The sequence below is a fragment of the Sorex fumeus genome, unplaced genomic scaffold (assembly GCF_029834395.1).
Source record: "Sorex fumeus unplaced genomic scaffold, SorFum_2.1 ptg000002l, whole genome shotgun sequence".
Taxonomy (NCBI): domain Eukaryota; kingdom Metazoa; phylum Chordata; class Mammalia; order Eulipotyphla; family Soricidae; genus Sorex; species Sorex fumeus.
The window spans coordinates 41,240,889-41,260,838 of record NW_026606059.1 but is presented as its reverse complement, the minus strand read 5'-3'; the positions used below and the strand labels follow the sequence as shown (position 1 = coordinate 41,260,838).

The following is a 19,950-nucleotide window of genomic DNA, read 5'->3' as shown; positions in this document are numbered from 1 at the left end:
AACAAATTGTGAGACTTGTTGTTACTGTTTTAGGCGTATCGAATATGCCATGGGGGGCTTTCCAGGCTCTGCCATGTGGGCAAGATACTTTTTTTTTTCCCTTTATTTTATTTTATTTTTTTTTACAGTTGTAGATTTACAATTTTTTGTGCTTTGGTTTCAATTATACAATGATCAGATACCCATCCCTCCACCAGTGCCCATTTCCCACCACCATGGATAATATCCCTCCCACCCCCATCCCCCCATCACCCCTGTCTCTGTGGCAGGGCAATCCCCTGTGTTCTCTCTCTCCTTTTGGGTGTTGTGGTCTGCAAAAGAGGCATTGAGTGGCAAACATGTTCAGTCCATAGTCTACTTTCAACATGCATCTCCCCTCCTGGGCAAGATACTCTTGGTAGCTTGCTGGGCTCTCCAAGAGGGGCGGAGGAATCAAACCCGGGTCAGCCACATGCAAGGTAAACACCATACCTGCTGTGCTATCGCTCCAGCCCAGTAAGCTTACTAATGTTATAAATTCATTGAGATTCAATAAAAAATAAATCTTACAAAAAAGACAACCAAGTAATCAATTAATCAAATCTAGGCTTAAAAGAAAGGAAGTAGAAAATGAAGGAGAGGGAGGGAAGGAAGAAAGTATGCAAAGAAGGATGAAAGAAAAGAAGGGAGGAGGGAGGAGAAAGGGAAGGAGGGGAGAAAAGGAAGAGAGGGTGGGGGTATAAAAGTGAAGGGAGAAAGGGGAAGGGAGAGGGATGGATGGAGGGAAAGCTTGATTTTCAAGGACAGAGGCGGTGCCAGATGGGGTGAAAATATCTGGCTGGAATATAGAAGAGACCCTTTCTGATTGTGCAAACTCTCATCATTTCCTATTTTTCCAGTCTCCATTCCTATCATCCCTCCACCCAATCAGGGATTCCATCCCCCAAGTCCCCCTGCCTCAATGCCATTCTGAGACTCCTGTACACTGTTATGGGCTCAGCAACTTATGGGCCCTGCCCTTGATGGACCCTGATTTCCACCACTTTATTGCAGTGTGGTGTCCCTTTTCTGAACTCAGTGTGGAAATTAACGGGACATGCAGAAACCCTGGAATTAGGATAAGCCCAGATCCAGGTCTGATTTTCATTCTTGCAAGGATGAGGTCACAGACCTCAGGCTTTGGCTTTATCTTAGTTTAGCTGATTCAGAGATATTTATTCATGTGAAAGTGGTGTTTTCATTTTATTTTATTTGGGACATATAGTTGAAAAGTAAGTTGCCTAGTAAAGTGTTATTATCTAGCAAACTGGTGCTATGGGCAATTGTAGTTTAAACCAGCTGAGTGCTCCACACCCAGTGACTAATAAAGGACTTAGGACACTTAGAAGTGAGGGAGTCGGGGGACTCCATATGCCACCCTTTCTCTTGGCTGAGGGATACTCCTCAGGATGTCAGTGGCAGCTTAGCAGTAGGCATTGTGGCATCTGGGATGATGTAGGTGGGGCACCCACTACATCAATATCACACATGCTGTGTGAAGAGAGATGGTATCCACACACTATTCCATGTTCCACTTGATTTTCTGCTGAGCATTCAAATAGATACCACAGATGGGCCCCTTAGAGCAGTGTTTCTCAGCCAGAACCCAAAGGATATTCCCAGAGGACTGCCATTAAAAATGTGCAAATGAGGGATCATAGCATGAGACTAGGGGGTCAACTAGACTAGGGGGTGCAGAGGAAGAGAACAAGGTCAGGAACAGATTTAGAAACTGGGAGAGGGAATGTGAGATCTAATTCTCTTCCTGCCTATAAACCCTCATATCATCACCATAATAATGTGAAGATCATGGTAGTGATGTTGTGTGTGAAGAGGACAATAGTGGCTAGCATTTGTTAAAAACATATGATAAACTGGGTATTTTATAAGAATATCATATACAATATGACTTTTAATCTTCTTCAACACTGCTAGATGCTATTTTACAGCTGAGAAAACTGAGCATCAAAAGGCAACAGTGGAGTGTAGATTCCCAAATAATTTTGCTTTTGGATATTTTGCTATTAAAAAAATTGTTACTTCTTATTTTAAGGAGATTTTCCACTCAAACATAGTCTTTCTTGATGTTTTGGAACAGGAGTTAGCAGAATATAGTCTTGTTACATATCTTTAAACATTTCTATGACTGCCTTTTGAGTCTCCGTTTCCTCTTCTGTGTAAGAAAAAGAAATCTGAACAAGATTCTCTCTGAGTTCCTTATGACTCACAAAGCATTTATTTCAGGGATGGCTATTCAGGGGAGGTAGAGCCAGCCTGGCTGCCTGGCTTATTAGGGGGAAGAAGCTCAATTTCTGAGCTCTGATTCTGAGCAGGAACCTCCCCACCCAAACCAGGAAAGGAAGAGCTAGCTGATTGGGAGGATTAAGACAAGTTAAACACACTCAAGGGATTACCCTAATCTTTATTCTATGAATACACCAGGGCTTTATCTTCACTTAGGTCCAGATATCTATTATCTTACTCAAAGTGTAGTTTAGAAATGGGCATTGAAGATGCATTATTGGCAGGAACCCCCATTTGGCCATCGACTGCCTGCATAATCTTACCGGAGTCACTGAACTTCTCTTGTATGTGCACCTCTCTCCATCAGTGAACTGAAGTTTGATTGGTACTTAAACTTCCTAAGACTCAATGGAAGGGGCTGGAGTGACAGTACAGCGGGTAGGGCATTTGCCTTGCACGTGGCCGACCCGGGTTCGATTCCCCGCATCCCATATGGTCCCCTGAGCACTGCCAGGAATAATTCCTAAGTGCAGAGTAAACCCTGTGCATTGCCGGATGTGATCCAAAAAGAAAAAAAAAAAAGACTGAATGGAAGATGGCATCAGAAATCAGGTGATAGGGCACTAAAGTTCTTAGCACCGAGCATGTGCATCATTCTTTAGAAGTAGCAGCAGTTTAAATAATGATTTCTCATAGCTTTGTTTTGATTTTAGTGTTTCCTTTACCTAATTTGATTCCACAGCGATTATATTATTTCCCCTTTCTAGCAGCTATATATGGAAACCAGGCAGAAATTTTCAGGCAGAAATTAAACAACCAAGCAAAGTCTGAAGGGCACAAACAGTGGGTGACCTTCCCTGTGCCATTAGAATGGGTAGGAGATGAACCCACTCAGAGGCTGCTATTCCTGTGACCCTCCTGCCCTCACTTGCCGGTCTTCGCTCTTCCTCCTGCTACTGACCAACTCATTGTGTCTTCATGTGAAGAGATGTGTGCATACAGGCAGCATAAATAATTTATTGCTTATCTAGCAAAGCAAGTAATAAAAGTGTTCCTGACTTTGTTTATGGTGTATTTCATGACAGCACTATTTCTTGTATCTGGATGTATTCAGACTTGTTCCTTTTTTCCCCCCATGATCTGTGCTTTACAAGTCAGGAATTGTGTTTCTAACATTTATAATGAATAATTAATAAGTGTGCAAAAATGTATGAAGATTACCTATAAATCATTGAGAAGAAAAATAGCATACTTGTATTTTGGTGTTTTTTTTTTGTTTTTGTTTGTTTTTGGTGAGTGGGGTTAGGGGATTGGTGTGGGCCACACCCAGCAGTGCTCAAGGCTTATTTCTAGTTCTGCACACAAGGATCACTCCTAACAGGGCTTGAGGAACTATATGGGGATCCAGGGATAGAGCCCAGGCCAGCCGCAGGCAAGCCAAGCACCAGCCCCCTATACTCCGTCCCGTTCTCCTAAACAGTATACTTTAAAACACAGACAAATGCTGCAGATTGCCATTCACCAAAGAGGAAAACAAGTACTCAGTCAACAGGAGAAGGATCCAGGTTCACTGGGGATCAGTAAAATGCAGATAGAAACTATAATAGATGCCATTGTACCCATAAGATTAGCAGAACAATAGCACTGTAGCACTGTCCTCCCGTTGTTCATTGATTTGCTCAGATGGTCCCAGTAATGTCTCCATTTTGAGATTTGTTTTTACTGTGTTTGGCATATTGAATACATCAATCCAATATTGATGTATACATCACGGGTAGCTTGCCAGGCTTTGACTTGCAGGCGAGATCTCTCGGTAGCTTGCCGGGCTCTCTGAGAAGGGTGGAGGAATCGAGCCCGGCTCGGCCAGGCTGGCTGTGTGCAAGGCAAACACCCTACCGCTGTGCTATCGCTCCAGCCCAAGAGCAAAGACATAAAAATAAAACACATTGATTTTTGCAAATTTCATACATTGCTGGTAGACACGTTAAGGTTCTATCTCTTTGTTGAGATATTAAGAATATTTGGGAATGTTAAAAATCCATATATTTTTAACATGTAAAATAAAAACTATTCCTTGAATCCACAGTCATATGCCCTGATGACACTCTCTCCGCTGATCTGCATTTCATTCCTAACAGTCAAGAATTACCCTCATTTTATCTTGTGAGGAAAAATACTCATATTTGTGCCTCTATATTTAAAATTCAAGGTTTACTGAATAAATGCATGAAACAGAAGCTATCCACTTATAGTAGAATGAACAAAAACACATAACAAAATAAAGGATTATGAATTAACAAAAAATAAAAATAAATAAGATGTAGATCTAAAAACTGCATATCATTTACATGTTTTTAGATAAAGATTATATATCCAATAATACAAGAGTTAGTAATAAATATGTCTATGAATACACAATAAATATGGAAGTGGTTTTGAATAGAGCTTTCCTTGAATCCTGATTCCACGAATTCCTGAAAAATGGGAGCTGTGCTTCTGCTTGAGGACTCACACACAGAGACCACTATGTGATGTGTTTGATGTATATAAACACTCAGAGTCTGTGAGTATCTCTGTTTGAATAGAGGTGAAAATGGAGTTTTTGAAAGGAAGAAAGGAAATAAAATGGGAAAGACAAGAAGGAAAGACGATTAAGAATAAAGAAGAAAAAAACACTGAAAGTGATGACAGCAACCACTAATTATTGCCACTGCCAGTTATTACTCCTAACTAGTAAATTTAGGAAGACTTTCACTGATTTTCAAATTCTTTGTTTTATAAATCCACTACGATCAGAAATAAACCATAACTGACTGAATGGATAATAAATGAATGACTGAAGAAGTCGAAGAATGCATGGGTAAGGATAAACTTTGAGTTCCAATTTGACATTTTTTTTTAAGTCAGGTCTTGCCTTCAAGGTAATGCAGCAAGGACTTGATAAATGATTTCATAGACTTGGAGAGCATTGCAGGGGGTGGGGCTCCTGGCTCCTGCCTGTGACCTAAAGGCCTTGAATAGAGAAGTCCCCACCAGTACTCACATCGATGGGCACACTGTCGTAGAGGCGCTTGCCAATCACTGTCTTTCCCTGGATGTCGATATTCTCCCTCTCCTCTATGGGCAGTGTCTCCACCAGTGCACAGTCAATGTAGAGGGAGACATTCTGGGCCTGGACGCTGAGAGCAATCTTGTGCCACTCCCGGTCAAAGAGGTCGTTGACCCGGAAACCACGGAAGACTACTCTGACAGCATCCTTCATGGCACCCACGGCATTGTACTCGACCGCCTTGTTCTCACCATCCAGCCGAATAGACACCTGGGAGGAGAAGATAAGAGATTTCTTGAGCTTCGTGGTGTCAAGCAGGAAGAGGACAAGTGTGGAGGGGACACTTCTGGGTCACACCTCATAGTTTGAGTCTTATCTGGCTATAACCTTGGAAGTGTTAATATTATCTCACAGACCACTCTAGGATTTCTAGTTCAATGGGATAAGTGAGTTCACATATTAATTCCAGTGCCAGATATCAATTGTTTTCTGAAGAGGCAATGTCACTTAGAGAACTTTTGCTATGAGACTACATGGCAATTTGTGCCAAAAGGCTTAAATTATGAGATGAATCCAAAATTTCAACTGACTTCAGTGTCTCTTAACACCCTGAATTAGCAACACAGGACTTACCTTCTGATAAGATGACAGGTACCAGTCTGGGGACATCCCATTTTACTGTAGAATATATGATGGTAGGGTACATAATATAAAGCAGAGAAAATGTCTTTATTGAGTGGATGAGCAAGTGATCCTGTTTGTGTCCTGATCAAAGAGGCTAGTCTTTCTTTTCCTTAACAGATGCATCCCAGTCCTCTCTGTTTAGCCCTAGGCCCCCAATTTATGGCTTTTTCAAGATTCTTCCTTTGACTCCTATGTTCTTTATCTTCATTTTATCTTCATTTTAGTTTGGTCTGTGAAAAGCTCAGTGGGTTAGAAACCAAAGGGCAGGAAGAGATAGGACAAAGGTATTATTTCTTCATGCTCCAGTGCTTCTCTGTTTGGTTATATTATTCTAAGATCAAGACACTTAGGGAGCTTTCCCTCCACATTCTAAAACAGATCATCTTCAGTGAACAACATTCTCCTCTCTTTCGGGTGTTCAAGCACAAGATGATAATTACTAGTCCCAGCATACCGCAATATCTAGTTTGTCAAAATATGCTTTTTGTTTGTTTGTTTTTTGGGAGGCTCATGAGTGGTGCTCAGGGCTTACTTCTGATCTTTCACTCATGGATCAGTTCTGGCAGACTCAGGGACAATATGGGGTGCCAGGGATGAACCCAGGTCAGCTACAACATCTCTACATATTGTGTAATCTCTTTGGCCCCTAGTTTGCTAAATACTTACCTTTACTTTATAAGATCCAGAGACTATAAAACCCAGCTCCTGGAAGAGAACAGCGCAGAGTCTCCTGCCCCCGCGCCTGGCTTGCCGGGGCCCTTTGGAGGGGGGCGTTTTGAGTTTCCCTCCCCACCCTGACCAGAGATCCAGCAGCCGAAGACCTCCAGAACCAGCCACAACCATGCTGAGACCACTCTCCACACGCATGAAGGTACTGGCAGAGGAACAAAGGCATGCGGGTCCCGGGGCTGAAATCTCCAAGCCTGCTCGGATCAGGGCTGAGCATCCTCCACCCAGATCCTCTTTCTTCCAGGAGCAGGGTCACACCCACCAACTGGCCCCCTGGCGCCGTGTAATCCCATCAATGGCCAAGATCCAGAGACTATAAAATCCAGCTCCTGGAAGCGCGCAGCCGCATTCGCGGCCATGCGACATCTTATTATCTCATTCTTACTTTGGACAAACTGGTAGGCTACTGAATGTAACCTGCCCACATGGCAGAGTCTGGCAAAACTCCCCGTGGCGTACCCAATATGCCAAATACCGTCACAATGATGGGTCTCATTCTCCTAACCCTGAAAGAGTCTTGAATATGGCACATTTTTTTAAAAATCTCAGGGCTAGGACGAAGGAGACGTTACTGGGGCCTGCTTGAGGCAATTGACAAACTTTATAAGCTTCTTTCATCCCAGACATTTTACTAAATCACATTTTAAATTAGGTGGCTGGTTTTGTTTTTTGTTTTTTTTTTTCTGCTACATCCAAACTGGCAAGTCACATTTCAACGATGTGACCTGAACAATTTAAACTCTCTATAGTTTTATAAAATGACACCAGTAACTGCACACACCATAGTCATATGGATGATAATATGAATTAATATATGTAAATTTTTATATAGTATTAAATATAAGCCATAATTTTTCAAAATAGATTCCACAGACCAGAGAGGTAGAACCGTAGATATGGTATTTGCCTTGTATGTGGCTGACACTGATTAGAATGTTCAAGAAAGACAATAATGCATTGAAGTCCTTTTTGATAAACACAAAATTGAGTTATTATGTGATCATTTGTTCTCATATTCTAAAGCATGTTGATTTATTTACTTTCAAAATTAAATAGGGATGACCTCCAGTGAAACTTATCATTTCTTCATAACTATCTGTCTGAGTTAATATAATTTCCCTGAATACTTCAATAGATTACCTTAGTTAGGTGTTCTCATTACTTTCCCCCTTTCTATCATATCCCAGAATCTATTTCCAAATAACAAGTCCCTATACTGACCTGGCATCTCACCACCTCTTTGAACATCATATCTGGAATGATCAATGCCTTATATTTCTTCCAAGAATAAAACAATAAATTTCAAGGGTGGTGGTCAATACCAAAGGAAATAATCCAGATGAAAATCTAGATGACTAGATTTGAAATACCTAAGAGTGTGTGAGAATTTTTCTACACTCTTCTGCTTCTGGGTCATCAGCCAGACTTGATCCTTTTCTCGTGTCTAGCCAGCATTTCCCCAAGGCACTGAGGTGCCCTCTCAGGGAGGCTAGCACTCCACCAAATTTTTCTCTCTGAAATTAGACTACCAGGTGTTTCTTTGAAAAGGAGCCTTAAGATTCTTCAAGGCAAACTCAACTCTGCTCTCTGAATATTTCAACGCAAGTATCATGCTGCCAGAAAGACATGAGGCAGATAAGTTGCATCTGTTACTGCCATAAAGGATAAGAATCCAGGTCAGGGGCTGTTGCAGGCTCGCCCACAGGAATGTCGATGCTGGCTTGAGTCTCTGTCCCAGACCCTGAGAAACTGGAGAGGCAAAAACTGAGTGACTGCACATGGAGGTGGAGGAAGGACACAGTATGCTCTTTAGAAAAACGTCCTCTGGAGAAGAATCCCAGTTACTCTGTTCTTAATTGCGAAGCCAATTCATACCACAGCTCAGGCTTAAATGTAGACCTGTCAGTGTGACTGAAGGTGCTCTGGAAAACCATGCAACAGGGGCGAGAGCAATAGCATAGTGGGTAGGATGCTTGCCTTACGTGCAACCGGCCTCAGTTTGATCCCCAGAATCCCATATGGTCTCCTGGAGCACCCTCAGGAGTGGTTCCTAGTTGTAGAGCCATTTTTAAGTCCTGAGAACTACTAGACATTGTCCAAAAACAAACAAAATTTCATTTAACAGGGCTACAATCAGGTGAGCATGGTAGAAAGACAGATTTGGAGTTCACCTACCTGGATTCAAACTCGAATTCTTTGAATTCCAATGGAAATCTAAACAAGTGTCTTAGGTACAGAAAGATCTTTCCTTTATAAGAGTTTCATAAAATCTATTAACTGGACTGGAACAAGGACAAATGTGTTAAGCTATGTGAAATATTCAGGCAATCCCTAACTCCTACAGTGTTGGTGTCCATAAACTCCTACATGCAACATGAAGTGCTTGCAAAGTGAGTTTGCTGCCTGGGGTAGCTAGGTCTCTCAGAATGAAGCCTATGAGTTTGGCTGTTACTATCTTATGGTTCGTGCCAATTTCAATTTTATTTGACACCAAATAAAAATATATTCAGCATTCTCCAGATGAAAGTGAATAATGTCATCGTAAGATTCATTTTTCAAGGGAGGACATGAGTAAATAAGGACAGAGATAAAGAATTGATCCATTAACTATGTGAACAAAGAAATTGCAACTTGGCAGAGAACAACAACAAAAAAAACATCACTTGCATCTCAAACCAACACATTGTGCTAATGAATTCAGTTTTAAGATGACTCCTTCCTCATCTGTGTGTTAATGAGATATTCAACCTTCTTAGAAACTAAAAGTCAAAACACACAGAGATGGACCAAAATAGAGCTTCAGAATTTTAATTAGGGCAAAATTAAGAATATCATAATGCCAAAAACAGTAACAACAAGTCTCATAATTTGTTGTGAGAAGCTACTGGTGCCTGCTGCGCAAATCGATGAACAACGGGAAGACAGTGCTACAATCATAATGAGGATTGTAGACATAGCACAGTGGGCAAGGCACTTTCCTTGCACACAGCCAATTGAGATATATCCCCAGTCTCCCATATGTTTCCCTGAGCACCTCTAGGAGTGATCCCTGAGCAGAGAGCCAGGAGTAAACCTTGAACACTGTGGGGCATGTCCTTCTCCCCCCACCCCCCAAAAAATATATAATGGAAAAATGTTTTAGCTATAGATCAGGCACTCTACAAGATGCTTTAAAAAGCCATTATTAATGTTTAAATCCAATCATTCAAGATAGGTGTCATATTTTCCATATTAGAATTCAGAAAATTAACACTCAGAAACCTAGTGTGTGTTAGGGCCTTGACCAGATAGGAACTGATGCGCAGCTCAATATCACAAAATTATACCATCCATGTTGCTCAGAAACAGGTGCCATCAGTATGAGCTGTCATTTCCCCAGTTATGTCTCCTGTCAACCCCAAGTATCAAAGCAATGATGTGATACTCTCCTGAGCTTCCCTGGGCCTTCACTCCATATTCTCCATGTACTAGGTCCATACAAATTCCAACACAGAAAACATGATAAAATAGGGGACACTAGGAGGCTAGCTCAAATATGTGGAGTCCATGCTTTGCACATACAGATCCTGAGTTTGATCTTTAGGATCACATAGACACACAAACACCACCCAATAGAACCCAGCTGCTCCCCAAGCACCACCAGGGTGACCCCTTGAATTCTGTCGTGTGTCCCATAAAAATAAAAAATTTTAAAAACATGGTGGAGGTACCCCACAAGATGGAACAGAAAGCTGAGGCATCTCAAAACAAGGCATGGCTCATACCTGTGGGATGCCATACTGGTCAATGACCTGCCAGATGTACCAGTCTTCTTTTCGAGATGCTTTCCGGAACCGGAAGGTTGTGACAAAGGCATACTCATCAGGCAAGCCCTCTGGGAAAACATCCCTAAGGGAGACAGAAGACACCATGTTGAGGAAATCAGTAGCTAAGATGCCTGCCATCTCATTGGATGTCACGAAGTTGAGCCAATTTGACCTCCTAAATATCTCTAAATTCTAACTCTCCCTGCTTTTATTGCTTTTTCTTTCAACCAAAACCTCACTAGGACCTTTTCAGTATTTTTATATTATAGGCTCTTCATTTCCCCTCCCCTTAGCCCCAACTCTATACCCCTTCAATCCACTCCCAAAATACATGTCTATTCCCTCTTCCCACCATCACTCTTTCCAACAAAATCTAGGATAAATGCTAAACTGCCACAGCCAAGGTCAGGTGTAACCTCATTTTCAGCAAGTCTTCACCTCTCCTAGCCTGTTTCTTCTTCTTATTTTTTTTTAATTTTTATTAGTGAGACACCATGAGGTACAGCTGTAGACTTACAAATTTTGTGTTTGGGTTTCAATTATCAATGATCAAATACCCATCACTTCATCAGTGCCCATTTCCCACCACCAAGGATCCCAGTATCCCTCCCACACCCCATCCACCCCATCCCACCCTGCCTCTGTGGCAGGGCATTCCCTTTTGTTCTCTCTCTCCTTTTGGGTGTTGTGGTTTGCAAAAGAGGCATTGAGTGGCAATCATGTTTGGTCTATAGTCTACTTTCAGCATGCTTCTCCCATCCTGGGAGGATCCTCCCAACACCCTTAATTTGGTGCTCTCTTCTCTATCTGAGCTGCCTTTCCCCCTAGTATGTGTGTGCTCCATGGCTGTTTATTCTTCTTAAGGTCCAATTAAGTCTCTTATCTTTCAGACCCTTATGCAACAGTACAGCAGCACATTCTCTGCTTCATGGGACTCTGGGTCCCTGCAGATGGTAGGGCCTGACCCTAGTTTGGAAGAGTTTTCCCCCATCCTCTTCAAATGCCCTCAGTCCCATAGGTGCCATATCTCTTGAAATTTCAGAATAAAATTGTTTGATCATTGTATGACTGAAACTCAAACATGAAAACTTTGTAACTGTATCTCACAGCAATTTAATAAAACAAGGAAAAAATTAAATTATTCTTTATCATAAATTACGAGGAAAGGTCTGGGTCTCTAATATCATCTGGCTATACCTCCACCTGCAGAGTTTGCCCAGGTCTGGGACGATTCTGACCTGGGAACAGGGAGGCCCTCTGCAGGCATGTGGCACTGAGTTCTTGGAGGAGGTGGAAGATGTCTGGCCAGAGAGTCGGGAGGGGAAATGAGTAGGTGTTGGGGTTTCTGGCTCCCAGACTCACAGACTCTCAAGGGACCATGGGTTTGGCTGGTAAATTCTTTGACTAGTTCTCTCTTTGCTAGTTCTCTCTTTGTCTGTCTCTGTCTCTCTGTCTCTCTCTGTCTCTCTCTGTTTCTCTCTCTCTCTCTCTCTCTCTCTCTCTCTCTCTATCTCTCTCTCTCTTTCTCTCCCTCTCTGCGTGTGTGAGTGTAGTTGGTCCATTTGTTCAAAGTCATTCTCTGAGCTGGGATTTTACTCAGGATCACATCACACGCCAACAGGGGTTCAGTACCCAGTTCATGCAGCAGCTGGATCTCTGTCAGGATAGAGGAATGATCCAGTTCACAGGAGAAAGATAGGATTTCTCTCCTCTCTACGGATGGACTTTGTTTGTAGATGCATACAAATTTCACTTTTCTTTCATTAATGTGTTTAACTATTCCCTCTTTTATTGACTAAACACATTTCTCTTAAAATATGTCTATACATAAATTTACACATACTCAAACATAAAATGAATTATATTAGGTTATATATAAAGTATGTATATAAATATACAGTATAAGAATAAACAAACTTCCTATAATCTGTATTTTTATTTTTTGACTTTTTGGGTCGCTTCAAGCAGTATTCAGGACATAACTCCTGAATAAACTCAGGGAACACTCCTGGAGAGCTTGGAGGACCATATAGGATGGCACAGATCAAATCAGGGCCATCCACATGCAAAGCAAGCACCTTACCCACTCTAGCCCCTAAATTCTGAGATTTTGAATAAGATTTTGAATAATACCTGCTTACCTCATTTTATTATAGTGAGAAGGACATTAGATAAGAAGATAAGAATGTGAAATGAACCTTACTTATCAGAAAAATTAGAAAAATATTAAAAATACTAATCATAAACAATATCAGCTCCCAAATTAAAACTACCAATTTATGTATGAATTTTTGCATGTAGAAATTTAAAGCATTAATATTAAAAGGGTTGCTATTCCTTTTTGAAATGTCAAATTCTTGTTTGATTTTGTTTCTGGTGCCTTGACATTAAACAAATATGACATAATATAGAAATCCCTTCTTAGAATCACTCAGAAATACCTGAGCCCAGAGCCATTGCCAAGAAACACTCCAATCCTTATTCTATAGAGAAGCACCAAGACTTCTTTGTTGGCTCCAAAAGTTTCTTAAAATGGTTAGAGAACTAGCACAGGAGGTAAGGCACTGGCCTTGCTTATGGTTGACCCCAGTTTGATCTTTCATACCACATTTGGGTCCCAGAGTACCATCAGGGGTCCATCAAGTACAGAGCCAGGAATAACCTTTGAGCAGTAACAAGTTTGACCTAATCACTTACCAAAAAAAGGAATTAAAAAAGACAATAAAATTTCAGAAAACGGGAGGACCTTCCTTCCATTAAACCATTCTACTACATTTATGTTATATGTACTTCCATTCCCTTATTTTGGTCCTCTTCTACTGCATTCTTCCATTAATGTGAAGCTCTCTATAACTTTTTTTCTGATTATAACCCAGGTGGATAGTGAATTAGATATAGTAAGCCAAGGACGCAAATATGGAAGTGAAATGGCCTCTAACTGAACACAGAACCAGGTGATTAGGTTGACCTAGTCTAGCATTTATACATCAGCATCAAGAGAATGAGAGAAAGCAATGCTCACCATTCTGAAAGACCTACGTTCTCAAGGTCTCCATTAGACAGGTGAAAAAACTAAGTCAGAAAGAGAAATAACTTATGCCATCCAGTTCCCCTTTGATAAATCTGGTACTTGAGCCAGAACTGACAACACAGTCTTAATGCCCGGTACATGACTGGCACCCAAAGAATGTTCAATGAATTAGGCTAAAGACTGTATGCATGAAATATTCCAAACTCTGTAACCTGGTATTGGAAGTCTAAGTTGGTAAAATAAGCAAATATGTAGGGGCTGGAATGATAGTACAACTGGTAAAATGCTTTCCTTGCACATGACCAACATGGTTTGATTCCCAGCACCCCATATGGCCCTCTGAATATTGCCAGGAATGATTCTTGAGTACAGAGCTAGGAGTAACCTCTGAGCATCACTGAGTGTGTCCCCAAAACAAATAAAAGAATAAACTATTATGTAACATTATTATCACTGATCATGGATTTATTTATTCTTTCACTCACTCAATTAATGAATTGAGTAAATTCATTAATTCTGTATGTTCCCTTCTCTGGGCAGTGCCTCATTCCATGCTAGGACTACAGGAGAGATCAAACTCAGTTCCCTGCTGTAGTCTCTTATTAAGCAAGAAATAGTCTAGTGGAAGGCAGAATGTGCAGCTGGTTTTAACTCTGCCACATTTTAGGCAGAAATTTATGTTGTTAGAAGGGAAAAAAAGAGAGATGTATATTTCAGTCTCTGAATTCCACAAAGACTTTTTTAAAATTCATAAGGGTTGTATTATACAATTAAAGAGAATTAGGTGTCTCCAGTAAACAAAAGAACATGAGGAAAGGCATGACAGTGATTGGTGAAGGTTGATAGGCTCTCAAAATAGGTGCAGAGGAACTGAAAAGATAAAACAGGCAATGACTTGGGGAAGAAAGGCATGAGGTTAAGTTGCAAAACTGGGCCAGGTTACCCATGGGCCTTTCAGGCCAGTTCGATAGCTTAAGAATCCTTGGAAGTAACCAACAGGGTTTAAGATGGAAAAGGAGTGATACTTTAAAAAGAAATGTTCAAAAAAAGATGTCTGCCTTAGGTTATCAGAATGGGGTTGGAGAGATAGGAGGATTTTTAAGGTGATTGGTTTGCATACTAATTTCAATCCCAAGCACTCCCAGGATTAACCCCTGATTACAAAACCAGGGGTAACCCCGGAGCACTAACATATGTGGCAAAAATAATCCAAAATAAAAGTAACTGTACATAATAAACCTCTCAGTGATATTATGAGACAGACAGGAACTTTCATCTCCAGTAGAAAACATGACATGATAGAGTTTAAAGAGCATCTAATAAATATTTTAGACAAGGGACCCAGGACCACTTAAATTGGCTCTCATTGGCATGTATAACTCCATTATTCTGGGTGATGCTGAATATGCCATATAATGTTGTAGGTGATCCTGACGGAGTTCCAAGTACCTATAAACATAAATATTTGCCTTTAAGTAAATTCCCCAAAAATGAATGTATTTAAAAAATGAGGCTAATGTCTAGTTTGTGTGGAGAGTTCCCGTTAGGAGAAGCAGTAAACTGATAAAGTCAAAGGTAAAAATAGATCAACCTATAAACAAGTTGAGAGGTTCATCTGTTTCATCTCAGAATGACTTTACCAGACACTGAGTAGTCCTAGCGTACAATCATGGCTCTCCAGTCTCCTCATCTCTGTCTTATCCAAGGTATCTAGGACACGTTTATAAGGACAAGTAACTACTTACTCAGTCCTCTGCACCACAGGGAAAGTTCCCATCCGGACGTAGGCACTGTGTGCTCCATTCTCTCTCCTCCCCAAGATCTCCTTCACACTAAACAGATCCATCAAGTCAAAACCTATTGAAAAAGAAAAGCCTGGAGTAGATTTGGCAGAGAAGCATGCAAGAAAAAGAAAAGCATGTCGCTCTTTGATAACTTTCAACCACCCTGTCCAAAGGACAACAGATACGGGATTTAACCAGAGGGAACAATTGAATAACATGACAAAAAAAAACATAAACAACAGAGTAAGGCTAAGTATAGCTTTTATGTTCATTTCAAAGTCCAGGAGAAAGATACAGAGAAAAGTTGACACTGAACTTTATAATGTAAAGTGAATGTTGTGAAAGTCCTGAGTCTTAATCAATCATGAGACAAATGGAAGATTCCCCAACTGTGATTTGCAGGAAACTTCTTAGATTCAGGAAGTCTACACAGGAGTGCTGCTCACACAGCCTGGCTCTGTAGGAAAAGGATGAGTTAGGGCTTTGTAACCTATAATCTTTAGCACTGTCACTGTAGCACTGTCCTCCCATTGTTCATCGAGTTGCTCCAGTGGGCACCAGTAACATCTCCACTGTGAGACTTGTTGTTACTGTCTTTGGCATATCGAATACACCACGTGGAGTTTGCCAAGCTCTGCCGTGCAGGCGGGATACTCTCGGTAACTTGCCAGGCTCTCGGAGAGGGATGGAAGAATCAAACCCGGGTCGGTCGCATGCAAGGCAAACACCTTATTGGCTGTGCTATTGCTCCAGTCAAACTATAATCTATTTGAGAAAATATTATATTTGGTACATGATGATCACTGGATTTGGCTGAGATGGTAGTGGTGATATACATCTGGCCTCATATGTGACACTGAAAAGGTGTCACATGCAACTACGTTATCTCAGTACTTGATAACTTAATCATAAAACCAGGGCAATATCTACTTGCAGAGTACCCTAAGACTTGCACCAGAATTTGAATATTCACTACTCATGGTAGAAAATTAATGCTGTGAGTCTTTATTGCTAAAGATCCATCACCACTAGCCACAGATTTTCTAGAGGGCTGGTCTGAAACTTGATGATAGACTTCTCAAAGAAGACAGACATACCCAAGGGAGTAGAATGAGAGGATGGCTCAAATCTAGTATCCCTCGCAAGACAACAAAGGCTGAAATCAGGTTAAAGAAAAGTCAAATGAAAGTCAGCACCAAGCCTTGCTTGTTTCTTTCTGCTTTCCTGTGATGAGGACAACTCTGCATCATGGGCACCTAACCCAAGAGACTTTAGGAAGATTCCTGTGGTTTCTGATGTTGCAAGATGCTGCCACAAATAACCAGAAATAATCTAGCCAGGCTCGTGAATGATGATTAAAGTTTCCTTACCACTAAATTCTATCCAATAAAATTTTATTTACTCAATACAAATTTAGAGAGCCTCTCTGTTCTAAATCCCATGTAAAGGGATGGGCTTAGCATTAATGCCAAGTTTGAGTATCAGAGTCAAATGTGTCTGATTGTGTTCCTGACAATGATGTCTTGCCTGTGACCTTAGGCGGGTGGCCTGACATTCTGAACATCAATTTCACCAAATTAGGGGGTGGGGGATGTTTTAAGATGTATGTCACAATATTGTTGTCATCTGATGGATACAATACAAAGTACTTCATATGGAACTCAATTATAGTTAAAAGAGCCAAAATTGTTTGGGAATCAATTACTTCCCCGTAGTAATAATTATAGCATCATCTACCACTAGATTCTGTCCACAGATGTCATTTGTCTATCAAACTCCTGTTTGTAAAAAACAATTACGTGCACAGCACTGGAGAAAAGGCTTAGAGGGAAAGGAAATCCTGGTTCCTGAGAAACTGTTATTCTAGGGAAAGACAAAAAATATTCACAAATGTGCAGCAAAATGACAACCACTAGGTATATAGTGGTGGAATAGCTAAGATGGACTATGGCTTTACAGGGACTGAGATGGAGTGACAGGGCAGGCTTGGATACAGAGGTCTCCCCAGACCCCAAACAGGACCTCTGGTGTTCTGTGGATAGGTTCCATCTGGAGCAAGGCTCTTGTAGCTCTCGTTGACTTTTGGAACTGACCCTTCCAACCTCACCATTCCTAGGTTGTCTAGTTTGGAGAAAAATGACTAAGAGCTGTCATGCTCTTTTTCAAAGTAGCATTTCACATACTAGCTAAGTAATAGAATCCATGTTCTGAGGGTAAATTATATTTGATATTTAAGACAAAAAATATACATCTAGAAATATCTTTAGAACTGAGAAAGGCACAAAACAAACTGAGGCAAATGATAATCTTTCCAGGTAATGTTCAGGCACTCACTTTTCCACAGATGTCCAGCCAGTTTAATGGCCAGGCAATGTTCTCAGCAAGGATGCAGCTGAGCACAATGTGAGTGACTACACTGCATTGGTGACAAATACTTGAAGACAAGGCCCAAATTTCTGAGGATCATGTCCCATTCTTCATCCCCGAAACCATGGGTTGGAAATATGGGACACTTTTTTGGAACTGAACTGATAACCTGCTTCTCAGTTGTAATATGCCCTTTGCTTAGGAAAAACTTTGTAGTGGGAAAATGATCCAGCATCCACAATGGCAGATTCTCATACGTGGAACCCTACTTATAGTCGTGTGGCCTTAAATGTGTTAGCCACTTTAAGACTGATTTTTTTTCATTTCTGTAAGATTTGGATAATATAAATGCCAGATGGTAAAACTATGAGTTATGAACCATCTGAAACTGTAGTGTGAGAACTATGTGGCTTCAAATCCCACTCCCACACTCCCCCACCCTACAGAATCAGGTAGTTCTGGGCCTTCATTTCTTCAGTCGCCAAATGGGGTATCCTCTAAACAGATCCTTTACCCTGAATAAAATAATCAGAAATTATGAATAAACATTCAGGGAGAATTCCTCTCCCTGGAACTCAACTTAGGGAGACCGTGGCTTAGTCACATTCTGTCGCCCAGAAAATCATCATAAAACAGAAAAGTGAATGTTATTTGAAGGTTTCATATTTTTAGCATCAAAGACTACTCGCCATATTTTCCCCAGAGTTTGCTGTAACTGGAAAGGGCACACCTTCAATTAAACTAGATTTCTTTCATGACAGTGAACTTGAAAGACGACAATGGCAGGGTTGCCTATTCCCTCATTATAGAGCTTCACATTTGCCTCTAGAAACTGCCACATTTAGCTGGGTTTCCCTTTATCAGTCAAATGTGGGAACATTTATTTTAAATTTCCACATGAAAAAGATACCCCATCTCTATGATGGGTCTCCACTAATATTGGTTATGATTAATAAAACAAATAAACAGAATAAACTTGAAAACAAATAAGTACCTCAGTGCCAGTAAAGGACACTGAGAGAAAAAAAAATGTGAATTGCCTGCAATAAACTAGTGCTGGGAAGAAAAGTATAGAATAACCTTGAGGTGAATAGATTCTGATTCTTGGCACCAGGAGACAAAGATTACTTAACGCAAAATCTTATATGCCCAAAGTCAGAGTCAGTGAAACTAGGTAGCATCAGGAAGCTTGCTAGCTTGAGTTAGCTATGACAGCTGCCCTCTGCCACACGCCCACAATGCACTCACTCCTTGTCCTTCAAAGCTTTGTTGAGGCTCCCCTGGTCAGAATGGGTCCTCTGGGTCTTTAGTGGGGCTGTTGAAGTGTACAGAGCTCATCTGTTAGGGGTGTGCTTCCAATAGATGCTAAGGTTCTTGAGAAAGGGCCCTCTGGTTCATTTTTCTGTTCCTGATGAGCATTTATTGTTTGACTTCGCAGCATCTTTTGTAGGAGAGGGTAGAATTTAGGACACCATCAAGCAACTATATACATAAAAAAGAAGTGTAACTCTTGCAAGTGAAAAGAGAAGGGAAACCACTGAGATCACAATATTTTTCCTTGTTATGGAATATTTTCCTTTCCAAGGACAATCAGGAAGGACTTTTCCGATGAGGTGAGACCTAGCGTAAATTTGAAGAACAAATAAAATGTGGGTAGAGAGAGGAAGGAAAAATACTAACCACATAACTTGATGGGCACAGTTTGATGGATCCCAGTAAGTCACATTCCTCTAAGAATCGTGGCTATTTGGGTTATGGTGAGGAGAGAGTGACTGACAATGTGGGCAGCAGGAATGAAGCCAACTGATTCTATTGGCCACACAGGAGATTTGCAATTTATTTCTGCCAGCAATAGGGAGAGTGGCAGGGCTTTAAAATTAGAGATAAATATTCATTTTCACATTAAAAGCTCAAAGATCATTCTGACTTTAGAGCTGGAAATGTAGGGACCAGTGAGGACTAGGTTTGGTTCTCAGGAAACGGAGAGGAAGAAGTTGGGAATTACTTGGGAGGAAAATGGGTGTATTTCCCATTTAAGAGGAGTAGTATGCCTGATACTTTCTTTGAACATTGAATAACTAATTCCATGAAAGGCATAATAGCTTTAGTCTCATTTTAATTTTTATTTATTTTTAATTTTTTTTTTTTTTTTTGCTTTTTGGGTCACACCCGGTGATCACAGGGGATTACTCCTGGCTCTGCACTCAGGAGTTACTCCTGGCAGTGCTCAGGTGACCA

General features: G+C 40.9%; 1 protein-coding gene across 1 annotated transcript in view; it reads right to left on the bottom strand.

Moving 5' to 3' along the window:
- The window catches only part of COL22A1 (collagen type XXII alpha 1 chain), a 266,878-nt gene that overhangs the window by 210,168 nt on the left and 36,760 nt on the right, over positions 1 to 19,950 (bottom strand). Inside the window, exons 4-6 of the mRNA XM_056112005.1 lie at positions 15,307 to 15,418; positions 10,489 to 10,612; positions 5,306 to 5,581 (exon numbers count right to left, since the gene is read on the bottom strand). Coding sequence (XP_055967980.1) covers positions 5,306 to 5,581; positions 10,489 to 10,612; positions 15,307 to 15,418 — 512 coding nt within the window. The remainder of the gene's footprint in view (positions 1 to 5,305; positions 5,582 to 10,488; positions 10,613 to 15,306; positions 15,419 to 19,950) is intronic.